The 19,460-nt window shown below is 42.4% G+C and overlaps 1 protein-coding gene across 1 annotated transcript; it reads left to right on the top strand.

Annotated features, from left to right (window-relative positions):
• The first annotated feature begins 217 nt into the window (after positions 1–217).
• On the top strand, positions 218–17,517 carry LOC129338438 (keratin, type I cytoskeletal 13-like). The gene is made up of 8 exons (XM_054992683.1): positions 218–733; positions 2,962–3,044; positions 4,079–4,235; positions 6,431–6,592; positions 7,842–7,967; positions 10,547–10,770; positions 12,743–12,966; positions 16,987–17,517. Exons 1-8 carry the CDS (start codon positions 218–220, stop codon positions 17,004–17,006), a joined length of 1,512 nt encoding a protein of 503 aa, XP_054848658.1. The 3' UTR covers positions 17,007–17,517.
• The last annotated feature ends 1,943 nt before the right edge of the window (positions 17,518–19,460 follow it).

Here is a 19,460-nt window from a genome sequence, read left to right as displayed (position 1 = left end):
AGTTTGGTGGCCTGGGATAGTTAAAAATAATAATAATAATTTCCTTTAGCAAGTTGTTGCTAAATGAATCTGGGTAAACCCACATACTATGGAGAAACACCCAGTGCAAAGGTATAAATAAAGATCCCTGGAGTGAAGGAAGTGGAGATGTGATCCCATCATCTTCCTTGCTCCAATTTTTTTGCTGTTTAGAGAGAATCCTCAAGTAGCCATTGCCATGAGCACCAGCTACAGCTTCAAGAAGAGAACTAAGTGTTCTAGCAGCAGTGGTGGTGGCGGAGATGGTGGTGGGAGCAGTGGTGGAAGACTTTGTACTGGTAGCAGCGGTGGAGGAAGGTCCTCTTCGGTCTCCTCTAGGAGGTGCACCTCCTCTGTGGGCAGTAGCCAAGGGTTTTCCAGTGGAAGTTATGGAGGAGGAATAGCCAGATGTAATTCTGGAGGGGGGATATGCCACAATATATCTGGAGGATTTAGTGGTGGTAGCTTTGGTGGTGGCTTTGGAGGAGGTGGTTTTGGTGGTGAGGATGCTGGATTGCTCTCTGGCAATGAGAAGGTTACCATGCAGAACCTCAATGACCGCTTGGCTTGTTATATGGACAAGGTTCGAAGCTTGGAAGCAGAAAACAATCAGTTTGAGCACTTAATCAAAGAGTGGTACCAGAAGCATGGCCAGAGTACTTCACCGAAGGACTACAGCTGTTATTACAGTGAGATTGACAAGCTCATTGATGAGGTAGGACATCGTCTCTCAATACTTGTTTTAGTTCTAAGAAAGTACCCCCTTTAAAGATGTGAGCATATCTTGTGAATTGGACTCACAAATTCATGATCTCTCATTTTTACTGAATTTGAATGAACTGTTCTTGTCATACTGGGTTATGGAACCCTTGGAGGTCCTCAAATTTTATATGCAAATTGCAAGCTGTCAGTGGCAACAACTTTTTTTGTCACTGAATGCAAATGAAACCACATGATATCCAGGGCATTTTAAATTAGGAACTACTTTAATTTTGTTGTAAAATATAGCATCTGGATGCGTGTCCTGGCCCAGACTCAATTTGTGACTCAGCCTATGGCTACTGTTAACTTTTGTAAAAATTGCAAAATATGAGCAGTCACCTGGGACTGCAAGGAGGCCAGATACACTACACGGTGTGCAATAAATTCCTTACAAACAATAATTTCCTTTATGAGCAACCGAATATTCAAAAGCCAAATTCACATGTATCATTACACCAAAGTTATATCTTTATACACAATTTTTTCTGTTTATATCCAAGAGCCCGTGTTAACTCAAAGCCCAAAGAGGTCCAAAGTATAGTTCGTGCTGTCAATACTTTATTCTTTTTCCATTTCAGGAGAGTGTACGCAGAGCGCTGTGTCCAGAGTCATCAGATGCTCCCGTCGGTTGGCCATCTTACGCTGTACGAAATTGAGCTACTATGCTGTAAGAATATGTTTGACTTTATGGAAGAATTAAATTAATGTGGCAGCGAACAAGAGTTCTCGAAACGAGCATTAACACATGCTAGCAGGCTTGTTGCCAACCGACGGGAGCATCTGATGACTGTGGACACAGCGCTCTGCGTACACTCTCCTGAAATGGAAAAAGAATAAAGCATGGACAGCACGAACTGTACTTTGGACCTCTTTGGGCTTTGAGTTAACACGGGCTCTTGGATATAAATAGAAAAATTTGTATATAAAGATATAACTTTGGTGTAATGATACATGTGAATTTGGCTTTTGAATATTCGGTTGCTCATAAAGGAAATTATTGTTTGTAAGGAATTTATTGCACACCGTGTAGTGTATCTGGCCTCCTTGCAGTCCCAGGTGACTGCTCATATTTTGCAATTTCATTGGAGACCTCCCTTTTGTGTTTAGTCAACTTTTGTAAAAAGTCAGAATATCTACAAAGTACTGTTAAGCTTGACCCTAATACTCTGCATTCTTACTGTACAGATGCTGTTCTCTTATTATTATCACATATTACTATACCGTATGCTATACTGACGTTGTGGTAGTGGAGAATGCTGTCAAATCATAGCTGGCCTATGGCAATCCTAGTGGAGTTTTCATAGAAAGAGATTAACATAGGTGGTATGCCACTGCCTGTCTCTGCATAGCAGCCCTGGTTTTCTTTGGAGGCCTCCCATCCAATTACTAACCAAGGCCAACCCTGCTTAGCTTCCAAGCTCTGATGAGCTTGGGCTTGCCTAGGCTATCCAGGCCAGGGTATTGTATTAACATTTTTTTCTAATTTAAAACCTGAAGGTTTCTCGGAGTTTACATTATTTTCTAGTTCTGCAGCATTTTGAGTGTTCAAAGGATCTCTTTCACATACATTGCAGTACTGAAGTCTTTAACACAGTCATGTAAAGTAAGCCACTACTATTATTTCCCCATTTTACAGATGGAAGGCAGAATCGGTCAAAAGGAATGGATTCCCTGTTCTATGCTTTTTAATGCTCCTGGCTTATTTGTTATGACTTGTTGTTACTGATAACGCTTATGCTTTTGTTGTTCATGATATTTATATAGGCACTGAATGATATTGTAGCAGAGGCAAGATCTAAATGTGCATCATGGCATTGCAGATCTTTTTGTTTGGAAGAGCTTTGCACAGATCTATAGATTTTTGGTGTGGCCCAAAGCATTTCCACAGGTGCAAGGACATTCATCCTGTGGCACTCTGAAACCTCCTGCATTTCTCAGGGAGGGATGAAAGTCACACTCCCCAGGCAGAAATTCTTGTGCCCGTGTAAACTCTATTTTGGATCCAAGTCATAGTCTACCCAGCCAACCTAAATACTTCCTGTGGAGTCACTGGAATGTCAGCTTTTGATCCATGCTTCAAAGAGAAAATGATTTTGGGGTGGGCATTTCTGCACTTTGTACCAGTCGGAAAACAATATCCTGGAACATTAGTAATAATCTGCACTCTTTTCCCTCTTGTAGTTGATTTATGAGGCAATGGCGACGAACAAGGTCATGTTGGACATGGATAACACGAAGATGGCAATTGATGACTTTAAGATGAAGTAAATCCATCCTCTTTTCAGTTATTCACCACATTCTTATTACTCCTGAATTTTATATGTCTAAAATGGGCAGGGAGAACTGACTGAAAGGCGGTAGAAGAATGGCAAAACTTTAGTAAAATCAGAAGGAGCAACAGCGTCACACTTTCTGGCATCCGTAGGTCCTTGAAGATACCTACGGTCTTCTATTGTGGCCATCCCCACCCTCCCAACCACATCTCAACAGTTACCAGTTAAGGGATGGTTTGGAAGACTTTAGCCAATTAAATAAGAACTGAAGTGATAGACATTATTTGTTTCCACTCTTGTTATTTGGGAGGGAGGTCCACTCAAAATAAGATCTATGCATGAAGGTTAGATGGGAGTTGCCTTCTTTGCAAATCTATTCATTTATAGTTCAGCAAAATTACTTTGCGGAAAGTCCGATGTTGGCAAATAGGGAAAAAAACCTTCTAATGTACCCAAGGTGCCCCATACTTGTTGAACCTATTCGTTCTTTTAGAATTTTGAGAACAGGCAGTGGGCTCCACAACAAAATGGCCGATAAAGAGTATGGGACCAGTCACAAAATGGCTGCCATGAAGGGCCTAATCACAAAAAAGGGAGGTTGCACAAAATTGCAAGAGGTGTCAAGCTAAGCATCTTCCTCACATGGAAGCTGCAGTTTCTGAATGGGTGATCCCTGTAGACGCAAAGGTGATGTTTCCAGGGCTTTTCCAGTGAAGTGGAAGAAAGCCAGGATTACTCTTTGCTTCAGGGAATAATCAAGTGAGCACAATAGTACCCACAGATGCCATGATAACTGAGGACCATTGATGTATCCAAAGGAAACTGGAAGGCAATCACCATAGTATTCTGAAAGAGAAAGAAAGGTATTAAAAGAGATTTGAAAAAAAAGTACGATAATCAAAATCAGATAAAAAATAATGGTGGTAGCCAAAGAATTTTTTTTTGCAAATACACACACACAATTTTAAATTGCACAGTTATAGGCTTTGAGACTAAGTAGCTTGTCTGCTCTGCTTGCATATTAGATACGAGACTGAATGTGGCCTGCGTCAGAGTGTGGAGGCTGATCTTAATGGATTACGTCCACTTTTGGATAAGCTGACTTTGGATAAGTCTGACCTGGAAATGCAATTTGAGTCTCTGCAGGATGAACTGATTCATCTCAAGAAGAACCATGATGAGGTAGGATCTTCCCATATACCCCTACCTGGAATAAAATTTGTAGGTTTTAAAATAAATATGTTGTATTACAGTAGGATCTATGAATATATGCATCTTTCTCTCTGCACAGGGCTTTTTCAATATGAATTCCACAACCGAGCAACTATTTATTTGTTCACTAGATATAGGAAGAAAGGACATAGTATTTATATTTAGCTATTTATACCCCACTGTTCTTTTCAGTGGAGATTCAAAGTGGCTTGCAGCCTCCTCTCCTCCATTTTATCCATACAACAATGATCCTGTGAGGTAGGTTCAGCTGAGAGAGTGTTGACCCTGGGTCATCCAGAGAGCTTCTGTGGCAGAATGGGGACTCAAACGCTAATCCAACACTCTAAACATGACATCACACTGGCTCTCCCATGTTCTCCAGAACCCAGTTAGTTTGGGTCTTGATGCAAGCTAGATGATGTTTTAGAATATTAATATCAGGTTAATATTATTTCAGAGCAATTCCATGGGATGGGTGCATGGACATGGGGATGGGGAAATCTGTACGCATAGCTGTATCCAACTTACTTATAAAAGCAATATTACTGTGTTTACGTAAACCTATCCAAAGTGGCAAGGCAATCACAATAAAATAACAAAGTACTTAAAATACTAGTATAGGTAAAATAACATAATAATAATAATAATAATAATAATAATAATAATAATAATAATAATAATAATAATAATAATAAAAACTGCACTTATATACCACTCTTCTAGACAGATTGGTGCCTCACCCAGAGCGGTGAACAAGTTAGTGTTATTATTATCCCCACAATACAGCTGGGGAGCTGGGGCTGAGAGCAGTGGCTTACCCAAGACCACCTACTGAGCTCATGGCAGTAGTGGGATTCGAACCAGTAGAGTGCTGATTCGTAGTCAAACCACTTAACCACCTCCTATCTGAGTAAAAAGCCTTTTTGAATCATTCAGTTTTGCATTGTTTGTGGAAAGCCAGGAGAGTGGAGGCTCCCCTGACCTCCTTATGCAGGCCATTCCACAGGGTAGGGGCCACCACAGAAAAAGCCTGTGTATGGGCTGCTATTGATTTCATTCACGTGCAGGGTGGCACCTGTAAGTGACCCTGTTCAGATGAGTGAAAGTGCCATGGAGGAACATTGGGAGGGAGGCAGTCCCGTAGGTATGCTGGGCCAAGGCTATGAAAAGGTTTGTAAGTGATAACCAATACCTTGAACTGAGCACAGTAACTGATAGGTAGCCAATGAAGTAACTGCAGGATGGGAGTGATGTTCATGCTCCTGCTCATTTCTGATAACAGTCAAGCCGCAGTGTTTTGTACGAATTGGAGTATCCTAGCCGCCCTGAGCCCATTTGTGGGGAGGGCAGGGTATAAAATTAAATAAATAAATAAATTAGATGGGAGACCAATGTATAGTGCATTACAATAGTCAAGTCTTGATGTTACCATAGCATGGATCCAGGTGGTCGGGTCGGCCATGTTGAGGTAAGAAGCCATCTTCCAGACTACAGTGAGGTTGTAGAAAGCAGTTTTGTGGCTGCCTTAACTTGCTTTAGGGCTTTAGGTAGAGCTTTATAGATTTTATATTTTATTTAGGGCTTTATAGGTTAACACTTGCAGTTTTGATTGTATCCAGAAACAATCTGGGAGTTGCTGTAGCTGCTCCGAAATCATGGTTTGAAGACACAATAGATTAATTAAAGTAAGGGCTGCAACTTTATTAACTAACATAGCTGATCTTCAAAAGCAAATATGACCGGCCAGCCAACCTCCTTTTGGTGAATGTGGTTTACCTGCTACTGCCTCTTACCTTAGTAGCAGATCTTTCACAAGCAGTTTCCTAATGCTGGGCAGCTGGTCTTAAATATGGTCAGCCAACCTCCTTTTTTGTGAATGTGGGTAACCTGCTACTAAAGTAAGAGTCAAGAAACTCCTTGAATTGCTTGGGCAACTACATCATGGTACAAAGCATCTGATCAGTCCGCCTTCCCTCTTCACTATCAATACACCTTGAAGCCCGTGCAGCAACAATTCTTGGGTCAGGCCAGTGAACCTGGAGGTCAGTCAGCCCCCATGCCAAAGGATGCTCCCATTGCAGATTTCTTGATAGTAAGGAAGTATGCCCTGTGTGTCTCCATTGGCTAAAGAAGTGGTTCATAGTTGGTGTTCTTTGGGCCTACAGATAAAGAAAAGTGCACAATCCCAGTCTGCTGGGGATGTTACTGTGGAGGTAAATTCAAGTTCTGGCCCAGATCTAAAAAAGCAACTGGATGAGATGAGGTGTGAATATGAACAGATCATTGAGGATAACCGGAGGGAAGTTGAAGGATGGTATGAAACCAAGGTGAGTTACTCTCAGAAGAGCTTAGTTAGTGTGAAAGCCTGTTTGTGTGTGTATGTGGGGGGGGGGGGGGGGAGAATCTACTGGCTGTCTGCCCAGTGTGAGAAGAGGGAAAGATATCTGATTGCTAATGTGGATCTAACTATCTGTGGGTTCTCTTTTGATTGACAGCAGATAAGGGGTGGGGAGTGGATAATGAGCAGGACTTATTTACACTGGACCCTGACCTGGATAGCCCAGGCAAGCCTGATCTCATCAAATCTCAGAAGCTAAGCAAAGTCATTGCTGGTTAGTAAATGGATGGGAGACCTCCAGCAAAAACCAGGGTTGCAGAGGCAGGCAATGGCAAACCACTCTGTTACTCTTGCCTTGAAAACCGCAGCTATGACTTGATGGCACTTCTCAGCACTTTTTACATGGGATGCTTAGAAGAAGCCTAAACTCATGGCCTTAAATGTCTTTTTCCCTCCCCCCCCCCCCAAAAAAATCCAGCCTGATTAAAAGTTCTAGAAAAGATGGAAGCTTGCACAATGTTTTGTGTTAGTTTGGCCATTCTTATTAAAAGGTATTATGTGACTTTTGTTTTTGGATTTTGCTACAGATGTCGTAACTTAGAAGTTTTGTTCACACACTTAAAAATGTTTTAATTGTCATTGCTCATTTGTAGGGAAATTTGAGAACTACAGTTCTGTGAAGGGAGGTGAGGAGAAGCTAAAGGTTACTAACTGAAAATCATTAATATTCACACCAAACTACATTCCCCAAATAAAACCAAAACAAGTTTGTAGTATAATAGAGACAGCAACGTCAGGAGAAACTGCAGATCTTCTCTTACTATTGCTGAACTGCAGGCTCCGAACCATTTTCCAGATGAAAGCTGATGCTGGATTTGAGATGTGGGATAAGACTTGCCAAGTATTACACATGCTTAAAATATTATAGAAACATTATCAACACAGTCCATAACACTTGCAGTTATATAATACAACCCCTCCTAATGTTCCAAAATATCTTGTCTAGATTTTTAAAAAAATGAATGGTATTTAATGTTTGTGAAAAGTATACAATTATTCAAAACACCAGCACTGGCAACTGGGATATAATAACAACCATGTAGAGTTACCCAGGGTGTCATTTCCCCATTTTGCACAATGTGTTATGATAAGGCTGATAGCAATTGGGGATGACTTTGTTGAGGAACCTATGCACGTGTGCAAGGTCCTGATGGTGGGTCTCTGTTTGCATCTTCCAGATGGAGGAGGTTCGGCAGCAAGTGAATTCAAGCTGCCAGGAAATTGACTGCAGCCAGAAGGAACTTGGGGAACTCAGACGGGAATATCAAACCCTGGAGATCGAACTGCAGTCTCACCTCAGCATGGTGAGTGACAACTCTGGATCTGGTATCCTCTTGATTCTATATAGTAGTCTTCAATGGTGCCCTGTTCCAATAAGTAAAGTCATGCACTCAGGGCTTTTTTTCTGGGGAAAGAGGTGGTGGAACTCAGTGGGTTGCCCTTGGAGAAAATGGTCACATGGCTGGTGGCCCTGCCCCCTGATCTCCAGACAGAGGGGAGTTTAGATTGCTCTCTGAGCCACTCGGCAGCATGGAGGGCAATCTAAACTTCCCTCTGTCTGGAGATCAGGGGGCGGGGCCACCAGCCATGTGACCATTTTCAAGAGGTTCCAGAACTCCGTTCCACCGCGTTCCAGCTGAAAAAAAGCCCTGCATGCACTGAGAACTGATTTCTATTCTGAGTGTGCTACCATGCTCGAAGCAGAATAGGGGCGTGGATTTCCTCACTCTGCTTGTGGCATGGCGGTGAATGCAGCCCACTATCCCCGTATTGACATAGAAGGGTCTGAGTTTGTCCTCAATACATGTGGACAATGGGATCATTCAGGTATGGCGTGCCCCACACAAGGTGCCCCACAGAAACCGGAGTTATAGCTTTCCTCTCTGGCTGGGTGAAATGGGAAAGATGGGACGAGGAGTTGCCAGATAAGTCAAGCCAGGCAATGCCTGCAGTGACTTCAGGTATAGCTTCTGTAGACTAAGCCAAAATAGTTCTGTTGCTGCTTGTTGGGAGGCATCTTCATCCTCCATCCATCTTGTGGGCCCAGAGGGAAGTTGTTGATTGGAGTGTCTTTTGTACTGTAGGGGTAGGGGTGGGTGTTGAGAGAAGAATTAGAGACATATAAGGCAGATTGCAAGAATTTGGGATAATATGACATTCAAGAAATTTTGGTGCCTATAGGAGAGTATTTGTTTTCCTACTGACAAGCTGATCTTACCTTCTAAGATGATAAAGGGCCAGATTAACACCTTCTACCCCCATATCTTATTTATTTATTTATTTATTTATTCAATTTATATACCGCCCATCCCAGGGGCTCTGGGCGGTGAACAGTTAAAATTGATAAAAACAAAACTAAAATCAATATACAAATAATAAAACAAATTAACAAGGTGCAGTGGTGGGGAGAACCTTCCCCACCCCAAAGGTGGAAGGCCGACATGGCACCGCCCCCTTCAATCACCAAACGCCTGGCGGAACAGCTCTGTCTTACAGGCCCGGCGGAACGATAATATGTCCCGCTGGGCCCGGGTTTCCATTGACAGAGCGTTCCACCAGGCTGGGGCCAGGACTGAAAAAGCCCTGGCCCTGGTTGAAGCGAGGCGGGCTTCCTTAGGGCCGGGGACCACAAGTAAATATTTATTCGCTGATCGGAGCGATCTCCGGGGAACGTACAGGGAGAGGCGGTCCCAAAGATATGCCGGTCCCAACCCACTCAGGGCTTTAAAGGTAAGAACCAACACTTTGAACCTGATTCGGAATTCAACTGGAAGCCAGTGCAGCTGGCGCAGGACAGGTGTGATGTGTGACTGGTAAGGTATACCAGTCAGGACCCGTGCCGCCGCATTCTGGACCAGTTGTAGTTTCCGGATCAGGCCCAGGGGTAGCCCAGCGTAGAGTGAGTTACAGTAATCTAGCCTGGAGGTGACCGTTGCATGGATCACTGTAGCCAGGTCCTGGGGCGTCAGGTAGGGGGCAAGTTGCCTGATCTGACGAAGATGGAAAAATGCAGACTTGGCAACCGCCGTGACCTGGGCCTCCATCGATAGGGAGGCATCCAGGAGCACACCCAGACTCTTTACCACTGGCAAAGTTGCCAGTGGTGTCCCATCCAGGGCAGGGAGCTGGATCCCAACATCTGGCAGCCCAGATGTTGCAGCCAACATCTTGCTTCTCGTGGCTTATCTAATTGGATGCTATTTATGATTTGTTTAGAAAATTTCTATACCACCACTTCAGAGACTGAGCCAGTGGCTCATTATAAAAAAATTACAATAAAGTAACAAAGCCACAGCATAACAACAAACCATAAAACCTTAACCTTGCTTGCTCCAGCTGTACTGTCCTTTGAATTACATGTTTGTTAATTTGCATCTTAGATATATTTGTGGCTAGTGACTGATGACTCTAAGGTCCAGTTCTTACCAAACAAACACTACTAAGGCTGCAAACTTGTGTCTGGGCTGTGTCACTTCACATTGGCAGTGGGGTTAGCACAATGGAATATACCTCTTCCGCATATAGGCTGCTTCCACACACATTGGATAATCCACTTTCAATACGCTTTAGTGAACATTTGTAACTGCTTTTCCATGTGTGGAACAAAAAATCCACTTCTAAAGGATAACTAAAGTGCATTGAAAGTGCATTATTCAACGTGTGTGGAAACGGCCATAATCTTGTGGCAGAAGAAAACTGGCATGCTAAGGAGAAGGCTAGACTAGAACTTCCCCCACCCTACATATAATTATCTTTGTAAATGAACTATGCTGGGGCTCTGCCTGTCACGATGAAAAGCAGAAACGGGCTTACCACTTCAGGTCTATATCTACGCTTGTCACCTGCCCTCCTTAAAAGCTTTTCATTTATTTCTCCCTTTCAGCTCCAGTCTCTGCAAAACAACTTGAGTGACATGGAAAGCCGCTACAACATGCAGTTGCAACAGATTGTGGGCCAGATTGATCCAGTGGAAGCAGAGCTGGCAGGAATCAAGTGTGAGATTCAGCAACAGAACCAGGAGTATCAGACGCTTCTTGGCATTAAGACCCGTCTGGAGCAGGAGATCTGTCAATACCACCAGTTGCTTGAGGAGGGGAAGCACCTTGCGTAAGTCGATGTTATGCAGCTGTCCCTCGTTCAAGTAAAATAAAGAACATGCTCATTGATAACTTCAAAGTGTGTGAAAACATGGTTCTTGAGAATCTGCTTTAGGAGAATATCTCCCTTTCCCAAACTTTGCCATTTCTTTATGAGCCTTTGATTCACTTTCATGAATCACAACAATCATATGAAACATTGAAGTCAGAGGTGCTGGAGCTAAGGCCTATGGCCCAAATCTGGCATGTTCATTGTTCATTGCATTACACTTGCATTCAGAGGCAAACCCAACTGGAAATGGACAACCTCAATAAATGGGTTTGCTAGGTTATTACTTCCCCAGCCTTCTAGCCAAGTGATTTCCATCCATTCTCTATCTTGATCTGGCAGGATATCTCAAACAATTGTTATCCCATTTCTTTCTGAGGTCCTTTGAATCTATTTATCTTAGATTTTATTTAGTTAATTTTTTCCTTGCGATCTATGCAATTAGACCCTAAAGGTGCTGAACAGTTAAAAGATGTCAAAAATCAACTTTAAAAACAATGGTGGTGGAAAGTGCTGTCAAGTTGCAGCCAACTTACATCAACCCGATGGGGTTTGCAAGACAAATGATATTCAGAGTGGGGTTGCCATGGCCTGCCTTTGTGTAGTAACCCTGGTGGTCTTCCATACAGTTACTAAGCAGAGTCAACCTTACTTAATTTTCAAGAGCTGATGAGATCAGGCTAGCCTGGGTGATACAGGTATATATGGCAGTTGTTAAAACTTAAATAAGAAGAGATCACTAAGAGAGCACTAAATAAAACAAAAGTCTTTACCCTCTGGAAGAAGACAATGGCAGAGGGGTATACATAAAACTCCTTGGGAAAGGAGTTCCATAGTTTTGGTACCCTGAACAAGATGGCCCTTTTCCAGGTTGGCACCCATCTAACTTCAGATGATGGGATCACCTGAAACAGGGCCAGCAACTATGACCACAGTAGTTGGGCAGGTTCATATGGGAGTAGATGATTCTTAAGGTGTGCTGGTCCCAAACTATATAAGGCTTTAAAAGTCAATACCACCACTTTGAATTAGGCCTGAAAACAAACTGGGAGCTAGTGTCAATGGAACAAGACTGGAGTGATATCGTCCCTACAACCCACTCCAGTCAGCATTCTTGCTGCAGCATTCTGTACCAATTATAGTTTCCAGATTCTGTTCAAGGGCAGCCCCACTTAAAGCACACTGCAGTAATCTAATCTAGATGTTACCAGGGCATGCACCACAGTGGCAAGATCTTATCCGGGAAAAGCTGCAGCCGGCTCAACAGCCGAAGCTGGTGGAGGGCACTCCTGGCCATTGCTGCTACCTGCTTGTCCAACAATAAGCCCAGGTCCAGGAGCACTCCCAAGCTACAAACCTGCTCCTTTAGGGAGAGTGCAAGCCCATCAAGAACAGGAGACACCTTAAGTCCCGAGTCAGTCCTTCCCACTACCATCTTACTGAGATCAAGTTTCATTGTATCCACCCTCACTCACCTCAAAACGGCTTCTAGCATCTGGCACAAGGTTTCTACATCCACCCTGGGATCTGCCAGAACATGAGACAGAGCTGGGTATCATCCACACCTCTCAGCCCACCTTCTGAAAAACTTACCTTCAAGGCAGTTTCAAGTGGGTAGCTGTGTTGGTCTACAGTCAATGAGCAAGTTTGAGTCAAGTAGCACCTTAAAGACCAACAAAGAGTTTCCAGGGTATAAGCTTTTGAGAGGCAAGCCTCCAAAATTACCCACAATGCCGTTTCAGAGAGTGCCCAGTCTTCCCAAATTAATATCAGTGGTAGGCTTAAATTTTTCCATCCACAATGATTGAATTAGGGTTGAGTATGAGGCTGTACACAGATGTTTGGTTTCTTTCATAGCATAGTGTGTTTCCCCCCTTCTCTCTCTGTTTCAACTCAAGTGACATACCTGGTTTCTCTCTCTCATGTGTTAAAGATCCTGCATACCACATGGAGGAGGTTCTGGAGGAAGTGGAGGTGGTAGGAGTTCTGGAGGAAAAGGGGCAGGGACAGGAGCTGGAGGAGGAGAAGGAAGAGGTGGTGGCTCCTGCCAGTCATCCCCCTCATCTCAGAGCATATGTGCATCGCATCGCAGCCACTCGCCATCCCCGTGTCAGCCTTCACCCACCCCATCTCAGTCTGGATCTGGTAGCTGCTTTGGTAAGGAGAACCCAGCCCTTGTGCCGATACTTTTCTTATTTCTTTCTAACCTATAGAAAGAAGTGATACCTAAAATCTTTATTATGTGGACGTCTGGTGATTGGAAGCAAGTTTTTCAAACTCATATTAACTGCTTGGTGAAATTGTTCATTCAGCACCCCGATAAATGCAACAACAATAAAAAAAAACCACTGAGTCTTCTGTTAGATATTTATGACAGCTGTTCAGTATTTATTCTAGAGTCTGTCACAGGCCTAAGGGGCAATTTAAATTTGAGGGCTCTTCCACAGGCAAAATATCTGAAGACTTTTGAAAGAAGCCAAAGAAGTTTTTGATAAAACTAGTGGCATTTTCCAAGAGATTTCCATATAATCTTCTGCTATTGTCATGTTTTGCCTAAAGGGAAACTCGAAGTGAATATTTGATATTCTTCATTAGGCCAAGCATCTGGGGAGTTAAAGAGAGAAACTTAAAAAATTCTAATTAGAAGTGGAGGTGGGCTTCATATTCCTTTGATGTTCTAGAAAATACTCGGATTATGTATAGTAGCAGTGTTCTTTTTTCATTCTGGGCTTCCTGTTAACTTCAGTATTTTCCTATAAATCTTGGTCTATTATTTATTTATTTAGATATTTATACCCTGCTTTTCTCCCCAGTGGGACCCAAAGTGACTTACAACTTTGTTCTCCCTCTTCCATTTTATCCTCACAACAACAACTCTGTGAGGTAGGCTCACCCACCAAGTTTTCATGGCAGAGTGGGGATTTGAATCTGGGTCTCCCAGGTCCTAGTCTCACATTCCAACCACTACACCACGTTGGCTCTTCCCCTCCAACCTTCGTCAAATGATGTACATCTGTACCAGGGCTTAGTATGTTATGTTTGAGCTAAGTACACACACAGAGCATTCCAAATTCAGCACCAAGGAAAGCAGAGGGCCATGACCTTGTTGGGTAGTACAAGTCAGGCACATGTGCAGACATTAAACTGATCCTAGTTTTGCTAGTCATTTGGAGGGGCAAAGAGTCCTGCCCACCCAGATATACGGCTTAGCCATTTCCATCAGTTTTTCACATTTCAACGAGCATATCTATTTCTTTCCAATCCTGTCTGTATGGCCTTGTGGGTTTACTGTTCCCCTGATGCTGGTATTCTTAGGTTTGTTGAAATCTGTACCCAATGCCAATTTTGGCATTTGAACAGTGAGGACACAGAATAATGTGAGACACACAGAGTTCAATCCTAAGAAGTGTTATTCCAGTGGAGAGAAAAATACTTTGAAGTATTTTTCATGGAAAACTTTCCACCCCACCCCTTCTTTTCCTGCAACCAACAAATATAATTGTTCTTGTGAGATTCATCTGGCTGTGTTGCTGTCATCCTTGTTCCCATGTTTTGCCCCCTAGTCTTCAAAACATGTCATTGACTTCAAGATGCAGCTTTGCCTCTAAGCAATACAAAACCATACATGCAAGTGGCTAATTCAGCAAAAGCTTCCTTAAATGTCCACGTAGGCCCTCGTAGTTTAGACAAGATGGCATTTTTTCCAAGCAGCCACTCAAAGAACCTTGCATGCAATACACACCTTCAACAGCATTTGGAGAAATGCCACTGGTCCGTGCTGCTATACAGTCCATGCTGCTCCAAAACTGATAACACTGAGGCCTAGAAAATGGCATTTGCAAACAACATTTAGCAAGTAAGCATCTTTCTATCCTTTCCTTTCCTTTTATTCCCTTAGAAGCTCACTTATTTTGAGCAGTGGAAAGCACTTACTCCTTATTTTTGGATGCAAAGGCTAAAAGGAATGAGACATATTTTGCAATCGCTTAAGTAAATTTAGACTCCTTATCGCTAGGCAAAGGAGCCAGAGTTTCTTGAGTATAAGTGGATGGTTGGTTAATTAAAGGCTTAAAATAGTAATCCATTATATTTTTGAAGAACCTACATTCGAGCAGGGCTTGAAAGGATATATCAATCCTGTTAAGGCCACAAGGACAAATTCTGTTGGAGTAGACCCTATTCAAAAACCTCCCCTGTAAAATCATTGTGGGTATAATATTTAATCTTGCAAACAAGAAAGCTCTGCAGTATCATGGGTGGTAAGATGGTACAAATAGACGGATATTGATTTTGGGAAAGAAAGACCAAAAGATAGGGGTGAACAAATTCTCTGGGCTCTTGAAATCAAGCTGCTATAATAAATTTCTAGGACACGTTTTTTAATCAGAGAAAATGCTTTGGATTTGCTCATCAGTGACAGGTGGAGGCTGAGGAACTTGATAGTTCCCACTCTTTGAACCAAAAGGATTCATTTATTTCAGTGGGGAAAGATGCTATGGTAATTCCAGATGAGAATGCTGGAAAGAGATCTCAAGCTCTCAGTCTGGTGGCATCACAAGCTGTATTTATAGCATCTTAGCATCATACCTGGATCAAGTCCTGGCTGCCAGCTGCCATGCTCTCAACAACCAAATAGCATCAGTGAGGAAAGAATAAGGTGGCAGTCAGGCACTCATCCATCATGCCTGGACCAAAACCTGGCTAACATTCTATTTTAATTATTATTTATGGATTTTAAATGGCTTTGAGAGCTGTTTGCTTGCTTGCTTGCTTGCCAAGAGAGTAAAAATACAATACCACTTAAAATCTGCCAACTTCTAACAGTACAATCCTATGTAGGCAGTTACTCCAGTCTAAATATTGAAATCAATGGGGTTAGATTGGAGTAACTCTGAATAGGATTGCATTGTAAATTATACCCCCTCCAATTTTGCTGACTGACAATGCATTGAAGTCAATGGGCTTAGAAGGGCGTAACTCCGCCTTGAGTAGCATTGTGAGGTGTGGCCTTCCACCAACCCAATGATCTGTCAGCCTTGGCGATAGTGGGAAGGCAATTTTTGAATGAAATGTAGCATTTAAACATCTTCACTTTGCTCTGGAAAATATACAGCAAAGTGCTTCATGAGCAGCTGTGTGCAGGTATTGAGACAAACATATGGGCTGTAGAATTAACCCAAATCAATTAGGAATGGGCTGCCCACCAGCTTCTTCCAGGCCAAGATTCAACAGGAACTCCACAACCTACATGTACAGCCCTACCTTCAACGGGAATTCCATGTAAGCATGGGATGGGGGAATGATACACGTTTTTTTTCACTGAACTCTCATTTTTATGGCTTATTTTATAGAAGTAGGTGAGTTTCAAGCTTTGCCCCTAGAAGGGGACAGAATATTGGAAAGAGGAATAACAATGGAAGAAGTGGGGGAGGCCATTAGGACCATGAAGTCCGGTAAGGTTTCAGGTTCTTATTGCATCCCGAGTCCCGACATGCAATGTGCTCTTCCACTGTGTTCCTGCTGTACATCATTTTGTATTGGTGAATATGCAACATTCAGAGCAACACAGAATCATCCATCTCCACACTCTTCCCTCCTTCTCTTGGGTAATTTCTACTTGCCTAAATGACCTGTTAATGACAAGCCTAAGGTGACAAAATCGCTTGAGGTATCAGGTGAAACCTATATAGGTTTATATAGAAGCCAGTATGATGAATTGCCAAAGAAGTCAGCTGCTATAAGTTGGCCTGAAGCATCTTTCTTTTCCCTTCCCAATTCTTTTTTTCTTAAAAAATGCACTTTGATGAAATGTTTTAGAGAACCTGAAAGTTTGCACACTGTTTGTAATATTTTAGTTGGTCCTAATTGAAAGAATTATACTCCTTTCGTTTGGGGATTTTGCTGTGGATTGGCGCAACTATCCTATGATCTCTGTTTCAAATGTGTGTGTGTGAGGGTTCTTTTTGCCATTCAAATGATTTATTGGCTATTTTTTTAAAGCATCAAGGAATGTAACAGTTTCAATGTTATAATTCCCCCCCCCCCAATATACTCCCCTCCTCTCTCCCACTAGGATCTGAAATCAATATCTTTGACTTCGACATCCCATGAAAGCAGCAACAACAATTTTACAGAAATGCTATTAATGCAGAATTATTTTCTTCTCTCTCTCAACAGGTCACTCACGAAAGCACTAAGTCTCCACAGACACCTTTTCCAATAAATCCTGTCAAGTAAAACTACTGCTGATCTAAGATCTTCCATTACACAGACAGCAAGAAGAAACGCTTTCCCCCCAGTTCACAGATTGGTCTGTTACCATAATAATGGTGATAATGGGGATAATAATGGCATACTTTGTAAACCGCTCTGAGGGGGCATCAAGTTGTCCTGAAGGGCGGTATATAAATTGAATGTTATTATTATTTATTATTATATGTTTAAAGGGGAAAATCCCACATACATGCTCTCCCAACATTTGTGAAAGGAAACTAGACCAGCTTAATTCACATGATGTGAAACAGTCTAAGGAGCAAACAAAAATAATTTTTAAAAATCTTAACTCTGTAGATCAATTTTGAGAAATATTTTTGGAAGGATATGCAGACGAATCCTCCTTCTTGCCTCTGGTGTTATCTGTCTTTTCAGTTCTCCATGCTCCATCTAATCTTTACTGTGCTTGCATCTCTAATAAAACTTTACTTCTGCATGAAGCAATCAGAAATCCGAACTTTTCAAGTTATTCTCTTCCACACATCTTATTCTCGGCCTCCAGCCAGTTCTGTAGCTGCAGGAACAAAAGTGAGAATACAACAGAATGCTAGTTTTGAAAGAGTTCAGAAGGGAACAGGTTCTCCAAACTGTAGTGCTCATCATGAACGGAGGTGCCGCTATTGTGCTGATTCTCTTCCCTCCACATCCCAGGAAGTCCAGATCATAAAGCAAAAACAGCCCATTATTAGGAATGACCAGGCAACCTACCCCACCGGGTTTTGTTATCAAAACCAAGAAAACGGTATCCCGCTTGGTTAGGAACCTTTCCCATGTCCCTAGATTAGTGATGCCCATGGCAGGAAAAACAAACCAAACTTCTATGAAAAGGTGCAGTGCAATTCTAAACAGAGTGACATCCTCCTAAGCCTCCTCCTCATTTTAATGTACATATCATGGTGTAACTCTGCTTAGGATTGCACTGTTAGGCTCCTGGATAAGACGCCTGGGATTTTTCTTGGCCTGGAACTATAGTGCTGAACTGATAGATCAGAAATTTGCAGATAGCCCCTTCCGCGTAGTCATGGGAAACAACAGCCTTAAAAATGGCAGAGTTCAATGCTGGAGGAAAGGATCCAAAATCCCTAGCACTCACTGTGGGCTTACTTTTTGAAAAAGTTGATATTCTTAGGATGCTAAATTCAATGTAGTGGAGAAGGACCTGGAAATCCTAGAACTCTTTTCCAGGAGACAAATTATTCTGAAGCAAGGGAAAAGGGAACAAAGTCCACAGTATTGTTAGGAGTGTTTCCCTGGGGCTATGAAACAGAGATTAAGGGCAACAATAATATCCCTCAACAGGTACTGATTAAATTCACCTTAGTGCTTTCCTCTGACAAAGGCCCTTTCCACTGTTGAAGACCCAACAGGCTACCCTGGGCTGGTAAATATGCCTAGTTCTCATTTAGATGGTAAACCTCTGCCCAGAACATACCATTTCAATTTGAACAGGGTTTCATAGAAGAAAAGTTCTTCTTCCACATGAATAAATAAATTCCTGTAACTGAAAGTTAGATGTCATGGAGAAGGCTTGTAGCTACCCTTCGTCCTGCACTCAAGCTTTTAGCATGAGGTGATATTTTTTGCATTAGAGGACTGTTCAGTCTTGTGATTCCTCATCTGCAATATAGACCAGAGACAGGTTTACTGAATAAGGCAACGGCTTGCAAAATTTAGGATTCCAGTTGGTACTGAGAAACTGATGCAGGCTTCCACAGCTGATGAATGTCAATGGACCACTGCATTTGGTGAATATTCAAATCTGATAGGCAGAAGTGTAAGGTATTCTTACATTTTTGAGTTCTTCCACTGTGCCAGAAGCATAGTGGGATATAAAGAGAGGCAACAAGACAAGCAAAATAATGCCTGTTTCTGGTGCTGAACAGAATATGGATTCAAAGGGAGTCCAGATTCCACAATTCCCCTAATGTGAGAAGAAGACCATGCATGAAATTCTTTTGAACACTTATATGTTGACTTTAGGCCAAGAAACTGCTGCACACAATACATGGCAATTTCCAGTCATATCAAAGAATCATGGGAAATGCAGCTGTGCTCCCTGGCATCATTGGCCAGTGTTGTGAATGCTCATGGTAGAGTCCAAGTCATAAGCCTGAGCTGCATGGCTGCTACCAGCCTTTCTCTTCACCTCCTTCCTTGCATGAGGGGACATACATCTGGGAAGGGTTGTCAACATTAATATTAAAAAAGAGCCAACCTAGCCATCAAATCTAGATGAATCTGGCTCTAATTTGAAGTTGGCTTGGAGGATACATGATATTTGGTTTTTTGGAACTCCCCCCCCCCAGCTTTGCCACATATGGTCAGTGAATTTAGACTGACAGGTGAAGATAGGATCCCAGAGATTATGTGATTCAGTC

The sequence above is a fragment of the Eublepharis macularius genome, chromosome 12, assembly GCF_028583425.1.
Source record: "Eublepharis macularius isolate TG4126 chromosome 12, MPM_Emac_v1.0, whole genome shotgun sequence".
Lineage (NCBI taxonomy): Eukaryota > Metazoa > Chordata > Lepidosauria > Squamata > Eublepharidae > Eublepharis > Eublepharis macularius.
The sequence above is the reverse complement of the archived record's forward strand: the minus strand, read 5'-3'. Positions and strand labels throughout refer to the sequence as shown.

What these genes read in the sequence shown, in the direction of transcription:
- LOC129338438 (XM_054992683.1), top strand. Translation starts at nt 218, where the DNA reads ATGAGCACCAGCTACAGCTTCAAGAAGAGAACTAAGTGTTCTAGCAGC. An exon ending in TCAAGAAGAACCATGATGAG is followed by an intron (nt 4,236 to 6,430) that starts GTAGGATCTTCC and finishes TTGGGCCTACAG; the next exon opens with ATAAAGAAAAGTGCACAATC. An exon ending in TGCAGTCTCACCTCAGCATG is followed by an intron (nt 7,968 to 10,546) that starts GTGAGTGACAAC and finishes TCTCCCTTTCAG; the next exon opens with CTCCAGTCTCTGCAAAACAA.